Source organism: Rhinopithecus roxellana, chromosome 12 (assembly GCF_007565055.1).
Source record: "Rhinopithecus roxellana isolate Shanxi Qingling chromosome 12, ASM756505v1, whole genome shotgun sequence".
NCBI classification, from domain to species: Eukaryota; Metazoa; Chordata; class Mammalia; order Primates; family Cercopithecidae; genus Rhinopithecus; species Rhinopithecus roxellana.
In genome coordinates, this window is record NC_044560.1 from 75,013,199 (window position 1) to 75,033,502 (window position 20,304).

Consider the following 20,304-nt stretch of genomic DNA (forward strand, 5'->3'; position numbering starts at 1 on the left):
GTGAGCTCATTAGAAATTCAGAAACTCAGACTTCATTCCAGATCTTCTGAAAAAAAGTCTGCACAAGATTTCCAGTTTATTGTACACATTAAAATTCAAGAGGTGCCTTCTAACTCAACATCTCTTTTTTGTCTGAAAAATACACATAGCTCATTCTTTATTATGTAAATATAGCACTAAAAAATGTGTATGTGTGTATATATATGCTCTTAATTTTATACTTTATCTAAAAAGTATCATATATATATAGTGGTATTGTGGACCTTATTCCATTCTCTTCTCTCAGAGTTAGAGAATATTTTAGAGAATATTTCTGTGTTAGAAATTATTGGAGAATTTCAGTCACTTCTAGTAATCAGAACCAATTATCTTTACTCTGTCATTTTATTTTAATTCAAATGATAACTTCTGCCCATGGCCACTTGGTAAATATATGTGTGTGTGTGTGTGTGTGTGTGTGTGTGTGTGTGTGTGTGTGTTTCAGGGGCCATTGACATTTAGGGATGTGGCCATAGAATTCTCTCTGGAGGAGAGGCAATGCCTGGACACTGCTCAGTGGGATTTGTATAGGAAAGTGATGTTAGAGAACTACAGAAACCTGTCCTTCTTGGGTAAGAATAACGTTAATGCACAATTTCTAATATACCCTAAAGGTTTCCTTTCTCTTTTTTTGTGGAATGATTTTTGGTAATTTACACTTTGCATAAATGAGTTTCTGATCCATTTTTTTCAAGAAAATCTTGAGCTTTCGTGCAGAAAAGAATGTCTTCAAGATGTCTCATCTTGACCTGAACTTTCCACATTCCTGAGCTAATCTGTATCTTTCACTCTAGATTAGTGGTAATTCCAGAAATTTAGTGGCATAAAATACTGTAGCCCGTGTTTTTAGGCCAGGCGTGGTGGCTCACTCCTGTAATCCCAGCACTTTGGGAGGCCGAGGTGGGCAGATCACAAGGTCAGGAGTTTGAGACCAGCCTGGCCAACAAAGTGAAACCCTGTCTCTACTAAAAATACAAAAATTAGCTGGGCATGGTGGCACACGCCTGTATTCCCAGCTACTCACGAGGCTGAGGGAGAATTGCTTGAACCCGGGAAGCAGAGGTTGTAGTGAACCGAGATCTTGCCACTGCACTCCAGCCTGGGCAACAGAGTGAAACTCCGTGCCCCCGCCCCCCCCCCCAAAAAATATATATAACTATATATATATTTGCCCATATTTTAAAATCTATTCTTCACCCCCAATTTTTTGATTCATGAATACCAGGTAGTGAAATTAAGGACCTACAAATTTAAAATATTTTCTAAATATTTAGAAATTTCTCTCATTAATTAGTATTTTGAGATTAATTTTTGAGAATATTCTATTACCTCTTCTTTACTAAGCATACTGCTAGGTTGGTAATTGGAGAATATGAGAAAGATTCAAGTTATTTATTTCTAATAAAGCAGGTATTGCTGTCACGAAGCCAGACCTGGTCACCTGTCTGGAGCAAGGAAAAGAGTCCTGGAATATAAAGAGTCATGAGATGGTAGCCAAACCCCCAGGTAGGTGAGAGTGAACACAACAGATGACACAGATGAGAATTCCAAAGGTCAAAAAGAAAGCTGGTCATTAAAATGTGATTTGGGAAGCCGTGTTCCAAAGGAAATAGTTTCTGGGACACCTGAGTTTTTTGTTTTTTGGGAATTTTTTTTTGCTGTTACGTAGGAGTATCTTCTGTCTTATGCTTTTAAATTCTTTAAAGATTCTACTTTCTCTTTGGTGATCTTCCTTCAAGTTTACAGTGAGAGCCAAAGTTCTTTTCATGGCATATAAAATACTGTATAATCTGCCTGCTTTTCCATTATTTTTGGGGTACAGACAGATATCTGCATAATTTTGGGAAACTCTGTATTAAACTGTTTTTTTAGTTCTCTTTTTTCGTCATGTCTGAAATGTGTGAAAGTAGTGGTTTCTGTTCCATTGTTTTGTTTGGTAATCTTTCTGCACATTTCATCTGTTTTTAATTACTATGTTCTTGAAATATAGTTAAATTATAAAGTATAATACCCCTCTGCTTTGTTCTTTTGCCTCAAGATTGCTTTGGCTTTTCGAAGTTTATTGCAGTTTCTTGTAAATTTTAGAATTGTATTTTTTATTACTGTGAAAAAATGTCACTGGAATTTTAATAGGAAGTTTATTGAATCTGCAGATTACTTTAGATAATATGACACTAACAATATTTATTCTTTCAATCCATGGACATGAAATATTTTAAAATTTGTGTCTTCAATAATTTATTTCATTGGTGTCTTACATCTTTTTTGTTTTGTTTTGTTTTTTGAGAAGGAATCTCGCTCTTTTGCCAAGTTGGAGTGCAGTGGCGCGATCTTGGCTCACTGCAACCTGCGCCTCCTGGTTTCAAGCAATCTTCCTGCCTCAGTCTCCTGAGTAGCTGGGACTACAGGTGCATGCCACCATGCCAAGCTAATGTTTTGTGTTTTTAGTAGAGACAGGGTTTCACCATGTTGGCCAGGATGGTCTCGATCTCTTGACCTTGTGATTTGTCCGCCTTGGCCTCCCAAAGTGCTGAGATAACAGGCATAAGCCACCATGCCTGGCCCATCTTATATGTTTTATTGTAAAGACTTTTTACCTTTTTGGTTAAATTTGCTCTCAGAAATTTATTATTTTAATGCTATTGTAAATAAGATTTTTTTTATTGTATCAGATGGTTTAAGTGTATGGAACAATAATTTATACTTGTATGTTAATATTTTGCTAATGTACTGAGTGTATTTATTAGTTTAGACAACTTTCAATGCAGTGTTTATGGTTTTTTTTATGTATAAGATCATATCCACAAAGAGCAACTTTTTACTTATTTGCCTTCAATTTCAGTGGCTTTTCAAAAATGTTTTTGACTCATCATTGTGCCACTTACTTCCAGTAGTATGTTAAAATAGAGGCATTGACAATGGGCACAATATAGTTTTGCATTGGTGTCTGTGAATTTGATGGAGCAAACATCTCTTCAAGTTTTTTTTTGTTTGTTTGTTTTGTTTTTGTTTTTTGAGATGGCATTTTGCTCTTGTTGCCCAGGTTGGAGTGCAGTGGCCTGATCTTGGCTCACAGCAACCTCTGCCTCCTGGGTTCAAGCGATGCTCTCTCTCAAAAAAAAAAAAAAAAAAAGAAAAGAAAAGAAAAGGAGAAGAAAAATTAATGGTTGTAAAAAACACATAACATAAAATTTACCATCTTAAATCTATTTTTTTTTTTTCTTTTTTGAGACAGAGGCTCCCTCTGTCACCCAGACTGGAGTGCAATAGCGTAATCGCGGCTCACTGCAACCTCCTCCTCCTGGGTTCAAGCAGTTCTCCTGCCTCAGCCTCCCGAGTAGCTGGGATTATAGGTGCCCACCACTGTGCCAGGGTAATTTTTTTGTATTTTTAGTAGAGACAGGATTTTCCCATGTTTGCCAGACTAGTCTTGAATTCCTGACCCTCAAGTGATCCTTCCACCTCGGCTTCCAAAGTGCTGGGATTACAGCATCAGCCACCATGCCCACCCTACCATCTTAAATTTCTTTAAGTGTACATTTCAGGGCCAGGCATGGTGGTGCTCACAACTGTAAACCCAGGATTTTGGGAGATCTAGAAAGGAGGATCACTTGAGCCCAAAAGTTTGAGACCAGCCAGGGCAACACAGGGAGATTCCCTCTCCACAAAATTATTTTAAAAATTGCTGGGCATGGTGGTATGCACATGTGGTTTCAGCTACTTGGGAAATTGAGAGAAGAGAATTACTTGAGCCTGGAAGTTTGAGGCTGAAGTGAGCCATAATTGTGCCACTGCACTCCAGCTTGGGTGACGGAATGAGAATGTCTCAAAAAAAAGAAAAAAAAAAGTCTTACAGACCAGGTGCGGTGGCTCATTCCTGTAATTCCAGCACTTTGGGAGGCTGAGGTGGGCAGACCACCTGAGGTCAGGAATTCAAGACCAGCCTGACCAACATGGTGAAACCCTATGTCTACTAAAAATACAAAAATTAGCTGGGCCTGTGACAGGTGCCTGTAATAATCCCAGCTACTCGGGAGGCTGAGGCAGGAGAATTGCTTGAACCTAGGAGCCAGAGGTTGCAGTGAGCTGAGATTGCTCCATTGCACTCCAACCTGGGTAACAAGAGTGAAACACCATCTCAAAAAATAATAATAATAAAAATAATCGCATTTTAGCCATGTTAAGTGTATTCACATTGTTATGCAAAAGACTTCTGGAAATTTTTCTTGTGAAACTAAAACTAAATACCCATTAAGTAACAACTACCCATTTTACCCTCTCCCTAGCCTTTGACAAACACCCTTCCACTTTCCGTTATTATAAGTGTGACTATTTAAGATATCTCATATAAGTAGAATTAAGTCCATCATTTTGTCTCTGGCTTATTTCAGGTGACGTAGTATTCTCAAAGTTTATCTTAAAATGTGACAAGATTTTCTTCTTTAAGACTGAATAATATTCCATTGTATGTATATGTTACATTTTTGATGTGTTCATAAATCAAGAGACACCCGGGTTGCCTCAGCCTTTTGACTTTTGTGAGTACTGGTACAATAATCATAGATGTTCAAATATGTCTTCTAGGTCTTTTGTTGCATGTTTTGAATATAGATTCATTAATGGAGTTGCTGTATTTGATAATTCCATTTTTAATTATTTGAGAAATGTAACATTTAAAAATAATGACTACATCTTTGCTTTCTACCAACAATCAACAGAGGTTTCATTTTCATTGCATCATTAACAGATTTGGCATCTTTAAACAATTTATAGTGGCCATTGTAATGGATGTGAGGTGATTTCGTTTTTCATTTTTATTTTTACGTGTTTTCTCTACAAATTATTAATTTTGTGTGCCATTTCAAATGCTTTTTCCAATTTGTGCTTTTATTTATTTTTTTATTTTTTGAGACTCCTGAGTAGCTGGGATTACAGGCGTGCGCCACCATGCCCATCCAATTTTGTATTTTTAGTAGAGACAGGGTTTCACCACCTTGGCCAGGCTGGTCTCAAACTCCTGACTTCAGGTGATCCATCCGCCTTGGCCTCCCAAAGTGCTGGGATTTCAGGCATGAGGCACTGTGCCTGGTCTTGTGTATCTTTTTTGATAAAAATTTAGTTCAATTATATGTTCATTTCTAAATCAAGTTATTCAAGTTTATTGTTCCGTTTTAAGAGTTGTCTATATATTCCGGTTTTTTTTTTTTTTTTTTTTTGAGACAGAGTTTTGCTCTTGCCCAGTCTGAGTGCAATGGTGTGACCTTGGCTTGATGCAGCCTCCACCTCCCCATTTTAAGTGATTCTCCTGCCTCAGCCTCCCAAATATCTGGGATTATAAGCGTGCACCACCATGCCCGGCTAATATTGTCTTTCTAGTTGAAATGGGGTTTCATCATGTTGGTCAGGCTTGTCTTGAACTCCTGACCTCAGGTTATCCACCCACCTTGGCCTTCCAAAGTGCTGGGATTGAACCACTGTGACTGGCCCGAATATTAACTCTTATCACATGTGACTTGCAAATATTTTCTCCCATTTCTTATGAGGCATTTTCACTCAATTGAATGTTTTTTGTTTCTAATGTGGAGAAATTTTGAAGTAGAGTGTAAATTTTCCTGTTCTTTTTCTGTTGTTGCTCATGCATTTAATGTTGTATCTAAGAAAATAGTGCCAAGACCCATTTCATGACTTTTTTCTATTTTGTTTTAAGACACTTGTTTTTTTTTTATGAGTGTATTTTATTGAAAACATTTTTTGTATGTGGTTCAAGGAAATGATCCAACTTTATCAGTGTTGATATTTAGTTTTTAACATTATTTTTTGAAAAGATTATCTTTTCTCTATTGTGTGTTCACAGCAGCTTTGCAGAAGATCATTTAATCATATACACAAGGGTTCATTTCTGAACTCTCTATTCTCCTCTTTCATCTGTTTATCTGTCTTTGTATCAGTACCATACTGTTTTGTTATTGTAGCTTTTAATGTTTTAAAATCAGGAAGTATAATGCCTCTTTGTTCTTTTCGTGGGTGTTTGTTTAATTATAGTTCACGATCAAATTAAAAAAATTTAAAGAATATTTCTGTAATAACTGTGCTATTGAGATTTTTATCTAGACTGCATTGAATTTGTTCACCTCTGTAAGTTATATTGGCATCTTAACAAAAATAAAATTTTTGACCCTTGAGCAGGAATGTGTTGAAGAATGTGTTTTATTTTAATGTGATGTAATGTAATGTAATGTGATGTGATGTGATGTGATGTGATGTGATGTGATGTAATGTAATGTAATGTAATGTAATGTAATGTAATGTAATTTATTAGAGACAGAGTCTTCCTATGTTGCCTTGGCTAGTTTCCAGCTCCTGGGCTCAAGCAGTCTTGCCTCAGTCACCCAAAATGGTAGTATTACAGGTGTGAACCATTGCACTCAGCCCATGTGTTTTATTTTTAGGTATTGTTGGATTTGCCAGTTTTACTTTTGTTTTTAATTCCTAGTTTTTAATTTTTTTTGAGATGGACCTGTAATCCCAGCTTTGTTCTTTTTGCTTTTGCTTTGTTCTTATTGCCCAGGCTGGAGTGTAATGGCACAATCTCGGCTCACCGCAACCTCTGCCTCCCAGGTTCAAGCAATTCTCCTGCCTCAGCCTCCTGAGTAGCTGAGATTGCAGGCAAGCACCACCATACCCGACTAATTTGGTATTTTTGGTAGAGATGGGGTTTCTCCATGTTGAGGCTGGTCTCAAACTCCTCAGCTCAGGTCATCCGCCTGACTCAGCCTCCCAAAGTACTGGGATTACAGGCATGAGCCACCGCACCCAGCCTTTAATTCCTAGTTTTATTCAGTTTTGATCAGTTACCATGCAGTGCATGATTTTGGTCTTCTTAAATTTATTTGTTGTTGTTTTCAGACAGGATCATACTCTGTCACCCAGGCTGGAGTATAGTGTCATAATTTTGGCTCACTGCAACCTCAGCCTCCTCGACTCAAGTGATCTTTACACCTCAGCCTCCTGAGTAGCTGAGACTATGGACATGCACTGCCATGCCTGGCTAATGTTTTGATTATTTGTAGGGACAGGGTCTCACTATGTTACTGACACTGGTCTTATACTTGTGGTCCCAAGGGATCCTCTCACTTTTGTCTTCCAAATTGTTGAAATTACACATATCAGCCACTACACCCAGCTGGTATTCTTTAATAAGACTTGTTACGTGTTCTAACAGAATACATCAGGTGCAAATAAGAATATTGTGTGTTATTTTGCTTTTAACTGAAAAGTTTTGTACATGTGTGTTAAGCCTAGTTTGTTTGTGGTATAGTTTGGATGTCCGTGTTCTGCAAACCTCATGCTGCAATGTAATTCTCAATGTTGGATGTGGAAGCTGGTGGGGAGGTGTTTATATCATGGGGCTAAATTTCTCATAATGTCTTGGGACCATCCTTTTGATAATCAGAAATTTATACTCCATTAATTCAAATGAGAGCTGGTTCATTAAAATAACGTGGCTTTTTTTCCTTTTTTGTGATGGAGTTTCACTCTGTAGTCTAGGCTGGAGTGCAATGGTGCAATCACAGCTCACTGCAACCTCCACCTCCCTGGTTCAAGCAATTCTTCTGCCTCAGCCTCCCAAGAAGCTGGTATTACAGGCACCCACCACCATGCCCAGCTACTTTTTGCAGTTTGTTATTAGAGACAGGATTTCACCACGTTGATCAGGCTGGTCTCAAACTCCTGACCTCATTGACTTCCCAAAGTGCTGGAATTACAGGTGTGAGCCACCATGCCCAGCCTAAACCTGGCTTTTTCACCTCACACTAAGTCTTTTTCTTACCACGTCCTGTTTCCATTCTCTGCATATGCCTAGCCAGTTCTCCCAGAACCATTTATTAAATAGGGAGTTCTTTCCTTATTGCTTGTTTTTGTCAGGTTTTTCAAAGATCAGGTTGTTGTAGATATACAGTCTTATTTCTGAGTTCTCTATTTTGTTTCATGGGTCTATGTGTCTGTTTTACCAGTGCCAGGCTGTTTTGATTACTACAGCCTTGTAGTATAGTTTGAAGTTGGATAGCATGATGCCTCCAGCTTTGTTCTTTTTGCTTAAGATTGTCTTGGCTATATGGGGCCTTTTTGGGTTCCATATTAATTTTAAAATAGTTTTCTGATTCTCCATCCAGCTTTTTTTTTTTTTCTTCTTTTTTTTTGACAGAGTGTCACTCTATCTCCCAGGTTGGAGTACAGTGGCACAATCTTGGCTCACTGCAACCTCCACCTCCCAGGTTCAAGCGATTCTCCTGACTCAGTTTCCTGAGTAGCTGGGATCACAGAGATGCAGTACCACACCCAGCTAATTTTTGTATTTTTAGCAGAGATGGGTTTTCACCATGTTGGCCAGGCTGGTCTTGAACTCCTAACCTCAACTGATCTGCCAGCGTTGGCCTCCCAAAGTGCTGGGATTAGGGGCGAGAGCCACCGTGCCTGGTCTGCATCCATGTTTATCAGGGATATTGGTTTTAAGTTTTTGTTGTTCTTTTTATATCTCTGCCAGGTTGGGTATCAGAATGATGCTGATCTTACAAAATGAGTTAGGGAGGAGTTCCTCCTTTTCTTTCACTTAAAATAGTTTCAGAAGGGATGGTACCAGCTCTTCTTTGTACCTCTAGTAGAATTCGGCTATAAATCCATCTGGTCCTGGGCTCTTTTTTGGTTGGTAGCCTATTTATTACTGTCTCAATTTCAGAACCTGTTGTTGGTCTATTCAGGGATTCAACTTCTTCCTGGTTCAGTCTTGGGAGGGTGTATGTGTTCAGTAATTAATCCATTTCTTCTAGATTTTCCAGTTTATGTGCACAGAGGTGTTTATAGTATTTTCTGGTGTTTTTTTTTTTTTTTTTTTTGAGACTAAGTCTCGCTCTTGTCCTTCAGACTGGAGTTCGATGGCACAATCTTGGCTCACTGCAACCTCTGCCTCCTGGGTTCAAGTGATTCTCCTGCCTTGGCCCCCTGAGTAGCTGGGATTACAGGTGCCTGCCACCATGCCCGGCTAATTTTTTTTAAATTTTTTTATTTTTTTTTATTTTTAGTAGAGACAGGGTTTCACTTTTTTGGTCAGGCTGGTCTAGAACTCCTGACCTCAGGTGATCCACCCACCTCGGCCTCCCAAGATGCTGGGATTACAGGCATGAGCCACCACGCCCTGCCCTGATGATTGTATTTAAATAGGGTCAGTGCGGATACCTGCTTTATCATTTTTTATTGTGTCTATTTCATTCTTCTCTTTTCTTTATTAATCTAGCTCATGGTCTATCTATTTTATTTTATTTTTTTAAACAGCTCCTGGATTCATAGGGTTTTTTGAAGGGTTTTTTTGTGTCTATCTCCTGTGGTTCCACTCTGATCCTCGTTATTTTTTGTCTTCTGCTGGCTTTGGGGTTTGTTTGCTTTTGGCTCTCTTTTTCTTTTAGTTGTGTTGTTAGGAAGTCAATTTGAGGTCTTTCTAAGCTTTTGATGTAGGTATTTAGTGCTATTTTTTTCCCCTTAACACTGCTTTAGCTGCATTCCAGGGATTCTGCTGTATTGTCTCTTTGTTCTCATTGGTTTCAAATAAGTTTTTGATTTCTGACTTTATTATTTACTCAGAAGTTATTCAGGAGTACGTTTTCCATGCAATTGTGTAGTTTTGAGTGAGTTTCCATGCAGTTGTGTGATTTTGAGTGAGTTTCTTTCTTTTGAGTTCTAATTTGGTTGCACTGTGGTCTGAGAAACTGTTATGATTTCAGTTCTTTGGAATTTGCTAAGGAGTGTTTTACTTCCAATTATATAATCAGTTTTAGAGTAAGTGCCATGTGGCAATTAAAATAATGTGTATTGTGTTGTTTTTGGCTAGTGAGTTCTGTAAATATCTATCAGTTCTACTTGACCTACAGCTGAGTTCAAGTCCTGAATATCCTCATTATTTTTCTTTCCCAGTGATCTGTCTAATATTGGCAGTGGGGTGTTAAAGTCTTACACTGTCATTGTTTGGGAGTCTAAGTCTCTTTGTAGGAACTAAGTATATTTTATAAATCTGGGTGCTGGCTGGGTGTGGTGGCTCATGCCTGTAATGCCAGCACTTTGGGAGGCCAAGGTAGGCAGGTACCCTGAGGTCAGGAGTTTGAGACTAGCCTAGCCAACATGGTGAAACACAGTCTCTATTAAAAACACAAAAATTAGCTAGGCATAGTGGTGGGTGCCTGTAATCCCAGCTATTCAGGAATCTGAGGCTTGAACCTGTGAGGTGGAGTTTGTAGTGAGTCAAGGTCTCGCCATTGCACTCTAGCCTGGGTGACAGAGTGAGATTCCATCTCAAAAAATAAATCAATAAATAAAAACAAATCTAGGTGCTCCTTGAATTGATCCCTTAACCATTTTGTAGTGTTCTTCCTTGTCTTTTTTGATCTTTGTTGGTTTAAAGTCTGTTTTGTCAAAAACTACTATTGCAACCCCTGCTTTTATTTGCTTGGTAAATTTTTCTCCCTTTCTTTATTTTGAGGCTATGGGTGTCTTTGCATGTGAGATGGGTCTCTTGAATACAGCACACCAGTGGGTCTTGACTCTTTAACCAGCTTGCCATTCTGTGTATTTTAATTGGGGCATTTAGCCCATTTAAATTTAAGGTTAATATTGTTATGTGTGAATTTGATCCTGTTCTCGTGGTGCTAGCTGGTTATTTTGCAGACCTGTTGACGTAGTTGTTTCATAGTGTCACTGGTCTTTGTACTTCAGTGTGTTTTTCATTTGCTGGTAGTGGTTTCATATTTTAGTGCTTTTATCTTTTCATATTTAGTGCTTCTTTTAGGAGCTCTTGCAAGGCAGGCCTAGTGCTGATGAATTCCTTCAGTATTTGTCTGAAAGTGATTTCATTTCTCCTTCACTTATGAAGCTTAGTTTCACTGGATATTCTGGGTTAGAAATTCATTTTTTTAAGAATGCTGAATATTGGCCCCCAATGTCTTCTGACTTGTAGGGTGTCTTTGTAGAGGTCCAATTTTTAGTAGGTGACCTGGCCTTCCCTTTGACTGCTCTTATTTTTTCCTGAAGTTTAACCTTGAAGAATCTGATAATTATGTGTCTTGAGGTTGATCTTCTTATGAAATAGCTTACTGGGGTTCTCTGAATTTTTCAAATTTGGATGTTGGCCTGTCTTTTTAGGTTGGAAAAGTTCTGGGTGATATCCTGATGTATGTTTTCCAACTTGGTTCCATTCTTTCCATCTCTTTCTTTTTTTTTTTTTTTTGAGACGGAGTCTCGCTGTGTGGCCCCAGCTGGAGTGCAGTGGTACGATCTTGGCTCACTGCAAGCTCTGCCTCCTGGGTTCACGCCATTCTCCCACCTCAGCCTCCGCGTAGCTGGGACTACAGGCGCCCACCACCTCGCCTGGCTAGTTTTTTGTATTTTTAGTAGAGACAGGGTTTCACCATGTTAGCCAGGATGATCTTGATCTCCTGACCTCGTGATCCACCCGCCTCGGCCTCCCAAAGTGCTGGGATTACAGGCTTGAGCCACCGCGCCTGGCCATTCTTTCCATCTCTTTAGAGTACTGCAATCAGTTTTAAGTTTGGTCTTTTTACGTAACCCAATAGTTCTCAAAGATTTTTTTCATTCCTTTTTATTTTTATTTTTTCAATCTTATCTGCCTTATTTCAGCAAGATAGTCTTCAAGCTCTGAAATTCTTTTCCCTGCTTGGTCTACTCAGTTATTGATACTTGTGGTTGCATTGTGAAGTTCTCATCTTGTGTTTTTCAGTTGCATCAGGTCGTTTATGTTCCTCTCTGAACTAGTTATTCAGGTTAACAGCTCCTGTAATGTTTTTCATGGCTCTTAGCTTCTTTGCCTTGGGTTAGAACATGATTCATTAGCTCACCAAAGTTAATTATTACCCACCTTCTGAAGCCTGCTTCTCTCAATTTATCCATCTCAGCCTGCTCCCAGTTCTGTGTGCTCTTACTGGAGATATGTTGTGATTATTTGGAGGAGTAGAGACACTCTGGCTTTTTGAGTTTACAGCATTTTTAAATTGATTCTTCTCATCGTCATGAGTTTATCTAGCTTTGGTCTTTGAGGCTGCTGACCTTTCGATGGGGTTTTTGTGGCGTCATCTTTGTTGGTGCTGCTGTTGTTGCTTTCTGTTTTTCCTTTAACAGTCAGGCCCCTCTTCTGTAGGGCCACTGTGATTTGCTTGGGATCCACTTCAGATCCTATTTCTGTTTTTCCTTTAATAGGCCCCTCTTCTGTAGGGCCACTGTGATTTGCTTGGGATCCACTTCAGATCCTATTTGCCTGGGTTTCTCCCACACCTGGAGGTGTCACCAGTGAAGTGTGTAGAACAGCAGAGAGAACTGCCTGCTCCTTCATCTGTAAGCTTTATCCCAGATGGGCACTGAACTGATGACAATGGGAATGCTTCTTTATAAGTTGTCTTACAATGCCTGTTGGGGAGTCTCACCCAGTCAGGATGCACAGGATTCAGGAACCACTTAACAAGGCACTCTAGTTGCTTCTTGGTGAAGGGGGTGTGCTTCACTGGGGGAAATTCTGTATATCTGGACTGCCCAGATTCCTCAGAGCCAGCAGGGGGAAAGACTAAGTCTGCTGATCTGCAGAAACCACTTCATTGTTACAATTTTATGCATTTCTTGTAGATATGTCTTTTCTCATTTTTTACTGCCTTCATTTTTGTTTAATTTTGTTGTGACATGCTTTGATTGTTTTTTATTTTGTTTTGCATGCTTTCCATAAGTATAATGTAATCATCTTGAAATATAATGTGACCATATTGAAAAACAGATTACATAAAACATCTTAAAATTAAAACAATGCATTTTAATCTCATCACACCTTCAATTAAATAGAAAACCTATACTGTTAAATTTTCCAGTTTGTTATTAATATTAAAAACTATATTATCTTACATTGTGTATCTATTAACAGATTTACGCAGATTTGTATCTTGTTTTTTATATCTATAAAAGAACTTTAAGGGTTTTATGCAGGATCATTATGATAGTAAAAAAATTCTACATGTGTCTGTATTTACATTTAATAGAGAGCTTTATATTTATATATGTTTTATGATGCTAACTAGTATCATTTTGTTTTTCAGCATAATGGACTCATTTTAGCGTTTCTTTTTGTTTTTATGCAGAGTCTCACTATGTTTCTCTGGCTGATCTTGAACTACTGGTCTCAAGTGATCTATCGGCCTTGGCTTCCTAAAGCTATAGAATTCCAGGCCTGAACCACTGTGCCTGGCCACCATTTAACATTTTGTGTAGGACTGTGGTAGTTGTAATAAATGCCCTGAACTTTTATTTTGGAAAGTCTTTATTTTTATCTTGTTTTTGAAGTAAAATAATTTTGAATTAAGTATTAGCTCAAAATTTTTTTATTACATCAAAATTTGGAAAGTTCTCAGCCTTTTTTGTCTTCAAGTAACCTCAGTATCACTTTTTCCCTATATTCTCCTAAGATTCCTTTCATGAAAATATTGATCTACTTGATGATGTCCAATACATTTTACATTCCATATTTTAATTTTGTTTTGCAATATTATATTTTTGTGTTATATATTTTAAGGTATGCCACCTCACACCATTTATTTGTGTTTTGGTGTTTTATGTTATAATTGTGTATGACAGTGTTTAACTCTGTACAATTTAAGACAGTGTCTAGCAGAATCAAATATAAATCAGCCATATGTCTACTGTCAATATAATTACCTCTGTGTTTGTTTGCCTCTATAAATATCATCTCTGTTTATTTTATGACTTGTATATTTGTTGTGTAGGTTTGTTGTAAATGGTCGTTCAGTCTTGGCTAGGTGACCAGTTATAAAAATTCTCCTAATTTCAGTATCTGTTGTGAATCTACATTACTTCTGTGTGGGAGAAACACTTTGGGATTTGAAGATAAAATTGAAACTATTATAACTATATCTTTTTATGTATTATTGTTCATTTTTACTTGTCAAAAACACATAAAATATTATCTTTTTTTTGTTTTGTTTTCCTTGAGATGGCATCTCACTCTGTTGCCCAGGCTGGGGTGCAGTGGTGGCATCTTGGCTCACTGCAAGCTCCACCTCCTGGATCAAGCTATTCTTTTGCCTCAGCCTCCTGAGTAGCTTTGATTACAGGCACATGACTCCACGCCCTGCTAATTTTTGTATTTTTAGTAGAGACGGGGTTTCACCGTGTTGGCCAGGCTGGTATCCAACTCCTGATCTCATGATCCACCCACCTCGACCTTCCAAAGTGCTGGGATTACAGACGTGAGTCGCCGCACCTGGCCCATTATCAAATATTTTTAAATATTCTGTTTAGTGATATTAATATTAATTATAGTGATAATGTTATGCAACATACCCTTACAATGTTTTTATCTTGCAAAGCTAAATCTCAGTGTACATTAAACAACAACCAATTTTTCTGATTTTCTGGCACTTTGCAAACATTACTTTGTTTTCTTTTTCTAAGAGTATAACTGCCTCATATGTCTTATACAATCTCTGCCTTATTTTGGCTAGGTCGTTTTATTTTGGATAATGTCATCAAGCTTTATTTGTAGAGTTGTTAGATTATTTCCTGCTTTTAAAATCCTGGGTGATATTCCAGTATTTTTATATTGCAAATTATATCTATTGGATACTTTGGTGACAGAAAGTTGCATTGCTGCTGGGGGTGCAGTGGCTCACACCTGTAATCCCAGCACTTTGAGAGGCTGAGGCAGGCAGATAACAAGGTCAATTGGTGGAGACCATCCTGGCCAACATGGTGAAACCCCATCTCTACTAAAAATACAAAATTTAGCTGGGCATGGTGGCATGCACCGGTAGTCCCAGCTACTAGGGAGGCTGAGGCAGGAGAATAGCTTGAACCCAGGAGGTGGAGGTTGCAGTGAGCCAAGTGCCACTGCACTCTAGCTTGCACAACAGTGCAAGACTCCATCTCAAAACAAACAAACAAACAAAAAATAGAAAGAAGTTTGCATTGCTTTTATCTATTGGCTTTCAGTAAAATTGCTGCAATAATTATGGATATGAAAATAACTCTTCATATAACCATATATGTGAAAGTTTATATAGGTGCTGCATTCTATTAGTGTACTTTTTACCCATTATATTCATACCAAATTGTTTTAATTCTGTAGCTTCGTAATGTGTTTTGAAATCAGGCACTATATATAATCCCTTCAACATTTTCTTTTTTTTGAAGACTCTTGGGTACTTTATTGTCTCTTGACACTTCATATATTTTTGGGGTTGTTGTTTCTATTTCCTCAAAAATTCAATGAGAAATTTTTTAAAACATTGCATTAAATCTGTAGATTACATTGAGAAGTCTGGACGTTTTCAAAATATCAATTATTTCTACCTTTGAACAGAAGCATGCTCAAGAGTGTGTTGTTTAATTTCTATGTATTTGTAAATTTTAAATTCTTTTTCTATTATTGTTTTATACTCTCATTCCATTTTGTTCATATAATATAATCCACACAATTTCAGTCTTAACGAATGTGTTAAGACTTCCTTTTTGGCCTAACATGTGGTCTATCAAGGAGAATGTTGTATGAGCAATTGAGAAGCATGTGTATCCCGATATTGTTGAGGAGTCTTCTCTATACCTCTGTTAGAAATAATAGTTGTATACTGCCTTCAAGTCCTCTCTTCACTTACTAATATTCTGTTTGGTTTCACTTTTATTACGGAAAGTACGGTATTGCAATGTCCTACTATAATTATATTGCTGTGTTGGTATTTCTTCCACTCTGTCAATATTTGCTTTATATATTTGGAAACTTAATGTGAGATACACACACACACACACATTTGATTTATGTTATCAGTAAATGAATCTATTATTGTTTAATGTTCTTCTTTGTCTCTTTGCAGTTTTGACTTGTACATTTTATAAAATATGGAAGTTTTTCACGTAAGACGTAGCTTATGGCCGGGCGCGGTGGCTCAAGCCTGTAATCCCAGCACTTTGGGAGGCCGAGACGGGCGGATCACGAGGTCAGGAGATTGAGACCATCCTGGCTAACACGGTGAAACCCTGTCTCTACTAAGAAAAAAAATACAAAAACTAGCCGGGCGAGGTGGCGGGCACCTGTATTCCCAGCTACTCGGGAGGCTGAGGCAGGAGAATGGCATAAACCCAGGAGGCGGAGCTTGCAGTGAGCTGAGATCCAGCCACTGCACTCCAGCCTGGGCTGAGTGAGACTCCGTCTCAAAAAAAAAAAAAAAAAAAAAAAAGATGTAGCTTATGTAATATTATTTTGACCTCTTCTGTCATTTGGTTAATATTTACATGCAATATCTACATCCATCGTGCCACTTTCAGTTTTTTTTTAATTGGTAGATCTCAGCTTACTCTGGTAGAAAGGCAAATTGGATCTCAGCTTTTAAAATATTTAAGTAAATCTCTTTATTAAAAATATGTCTCTTGATTGGAAAGTTAAAGATATATATTTAAATAATTTTCTGAAACAGACGTACTAATGTTATTTTATTGTTTTATTTGATTTTTATATCTTGGTCACTCATTTTCTTTTTGTCTTTGTGTCTGTTTATTTTTATTTCTTAATTTGTTTTGTGTATCCATACACATATGTTCTTTGTGGTACCTTGGGGATTACATAAACCTGTAAAAGATACAACAGCATATTTCAATATGGTAAAAAGCAACTGCAGTTGCATGCATAATTTTTTTCTCATTACATCTTCCCTCAAATTTTTCATTGATTTTGCTAATTATATCTTTTTTGTTGTATGTTTATTAACAGATGTTTATAATGATTTCTGTGATTTTCTCTTTCAAATTTTAGGGAATAATTAAAAATGTTTTCTGCAGCAGTATGATAATGCTAAGAAATTCCATTTTGGTGTATGTGCATAGACTTATAATTAAAAGTATATATGTGTATATAATCTTTCCTAGAAAATACTGTATTTTTATATGATTATGTGTTGTTTTCGTTGAATCATGTTTTTGAAAATAATCAATTATTTTCAAAAGAAGCAACTGATTTCAGCACTTTTTATATGTAGGGTTTCTGGAGTTCCAATATACTTTTCAGAATTTCTGTTATTTTTGAAAGTTTTTTTCTTTTTATTTGTCAGGACAGATTTGCTGATGGTATTAGTCTTACTTGATCGCTGTATTTTTCAGGAGTTTGACTTTATCACACACTTCCCTTCTGGCCTGCAAAATTTTTGTTGACAATTCACTGGCTGTCTTGTAAGACTATGCTTGCAAATGACGCATCACTTTTATCTTGCAGCTCAAAAGATTCACATCTTGTCTGTGACTTTTGAAATTGTGCTTATATATGTGTTTGTTATAAATATCTTTGTGTGTTTCCTAGTTTGTTGAGCTTCTTCATTTTTACATCGTTTCTTTCAAGATTTTTCAGTTATTCTTTTTTGTATTTATTACCTCTACAATTTCTGTTTTTTGATATTCTAAATATTTATGTTCTTATCTTCATTTTTCTGATTTTCTATAGTTCTCTGTCTTCCTATTTTTCACTCATTGAGTATTTAATTTATTTTCAGATTTTGAAATCAACGTAGATACATCTTTTTTGTGGTTTCTTTTTGAAAATTTTATATTTTTATGGAAACATATTGCCTTATTTTGTATACTTTGTAATCTTTGATTGAAATTTGGACATTAAAAAAGGCTACCTCTTACAGTCTTCATAATGTAGCTTTGTCCTGGCATGATCTGAACAAATTGTCTTGGTTAGAGATTCTGGGAGTCTCTCAAACATGTTCTTAGGATGTGTCTTGTCTGAAATGTTGTCTTTATTTTTTAGTTAAAAGAGTTTATTCATGTTTCTTCTTAATAGTAATCACGTGATACGTCTGTTTTCTCTCTGTGGTACTGCAGTCTCTCTGGAGCTGCAACATTTACCTTTAGTCTCAGCAAACTGAAGCTGTCACTCCAAAGTATACCACTGTTTCTTTCAGCATTGTATTTCATGAGAGACACACACCAGTGTCTGGAAAGGCTCCTAGAAGCAAGTAATAAGATGAATGTGCCAGTATTTTACTTGTCGCTAAAAAAATGTTGGCAATTTACTTCTAAAGACACTATGTTATACTGGGGAGCAGGAAGAGCTGTGTTGGGTACATGTAACAGACTTTCACTTCTAGGTGGCTCTTTGCATTGTTCTCACCACGGGCACTTCACACACTTAGCTCATTTATAAATTTTTTTCAGATGTAATTTGGTTGGTATGTTTTTGTTACATTTACATGTCTATAAAGGAATGAGGGCCTTTGATATTTTCCTATGCCATCTTGTTTTTGTAGTTTGTGTAATATTATAGGTTAGATTTGTAAACTTTATTTCTCTGTGTCTAGTAAGTAATTTGTTATTTTTATTTCTTTCAGTTATATGTTCTCATTTTGCCCAAGACCTTTGGCCAGAGCAGTACATTAAAAATCCTTTTCAAGAAGTGATACTGAAAAAATGTGGAAAATGTGGACATGAGAATTTACAGTTACAAAAAGGCTATAAAACTGTGGGTGAGTGTGAGGTGCACAAAGAAGATGATAACAAATTAAACCAGTGTTTGATAACTACCCAGAGAAACATATTTCAATGTGATCCATATGCAAAATTCTTTCATAAACTTTCAAATTCGAACAGATATAAGATAAGACATATGGGAAAGAAACCTATCAAATGTAAAAAGTGTGAGAAATCATTTTGCATGCTCTTACACCTAAGTCAACATAAAAGATTTCATATTGCAGAAAATTCCTACCAATGTAAAGATTGTGGCAAAGCCTTCAACTGGTTCTCAATTCTTACTGAACACAGGAGAATTCATACTGGAGAGAAACCCTACAAATACGAAGAATGTGACAAAGCTTTTCATCAATCCTCAACCCTAACTGCCCATAAGATAACTCATGCTGGAGAGAAACCCTACAAGTGTGAAGAATGTGACAAAGCTTTTGACCAATTCTCATACCTTAAGAAACATAAGATAAGTCATACTGGAGAGAAATTCTACAAATGTGAAGAATGTGGCAAAGGCTTTAACTGGCCCTCATACCTAATTGCACATCAGATAATTCATACTGGGGAGAAGCCCTACAACTGTGAAGATTGTGGCAAAGCCTTTTACCAGTCCTCAACTCTTACTAAACATAAGAAAATTCATACTGGAGAGAAACCCTACAAATGTGAAGAATGTGGGAAAGAATTTAAATGGTCCTCACAACTTACTACACATAAGATAATTCATACTGGAGAGAAACCGTACAGATGTGAAGAATGTGGGAAAGCCTTTAACCAGTCTTCAAACCTCACTACACATAAAAGAATTCATACTGGAGAGAAACCCTACAAATGTGAAGAACGTGGCAAAGATTTTCACAAATCCTCAAACCTAACTGCCCATAAGAAAACTCATGCTGGAGAGAAACCCTACAAATGTGAAGATTGTGGCAAAACCTTTAACTGGTCCTCAGCTCTTACTAAACATAAAAAAAAATCATACTGGAGAGAAACCCTACAAATGTGAAGAATGTGGCAAAGACTTTAACTTGTCCTCACAACTGACTGCACATAAGATAACTCATACTGGAGAGAAGCCCTACAAATGTGAAGATTGTGGCAAAGCCTTTAACCACTCCTCAACTCTTACTGCACATAAGAGAATTCATACTGGAGAGAAACCCTACAAATGTGAAAAATGTGGCAAAGCGTTTAACCAGTCCTCAATTCTTTCTAAACATAAAAAAATTCATACTGCAGAGAACCCCTGTTAGTGTGAAAAATATGGCAAAGCCTTTAATAAGTTCTCAATTCTTAACAGATATAAGATAATTCATACTGGAGAGAAATTCTACAAACCAGAAAGATGTGACAGTACTTTTGAAAACACCTCAAACTTTTCTAAACATAAAAGAAATCATAGTGGTGAGAAATCCTAGAAATGTGAAGAATGTGATAAAGCTTTTAAATGGTTGTCACACTTGATTGTAGGTAAGATAAGTTATACTGGAGAAAACGTCTACGTGTGTGAACAGTGTCGCAAAACTTTTAACCAACGCTCACACCTTATTTCACAGGAAAGCATTTATACTTGAGAAAAATTGTACAAATATAAACACTGTGAAAAAGCCGTTAATATATGCTTACAACTTACTCAGCATCAGAGAGTTCATACTTAATAAAAACATTATACATGCAACTACTGTCAAAATATCT

At 37.0% G+C, this 20,304-nt stretch overlaps 1 protein-coding gene across 1 annotated transcript in view; it reads left to right on the plus strand.

Moving 5' to 3' along the window:
• Positions 1 to 19,960, plus strand: part of LOC104669314 (zinc finger protein 100-like) — a 55,929-nt gene extending 35,969 nt beyond the window's left edge. The window contains 5 exon segments of the mRNA XM_030942328.1: positions 485 to 611; positions 1,450 to 1,545; positions 18,474 to 19,576; positions 19,578 to 19,827; positions 19,914 to 19,960. Coding sequence (XP_030798188.1) covers positions 485 to 611; positions 1,450 to 1,545; positions 18,474 to 19,576; positions 19,578 to 19,827; positions 19,914 to 19,960 — 1,623 coding nt within the window.
• The last annotated feature ends 344 nt before the right edge of the window (positions 19,961 to 20,304 follow it).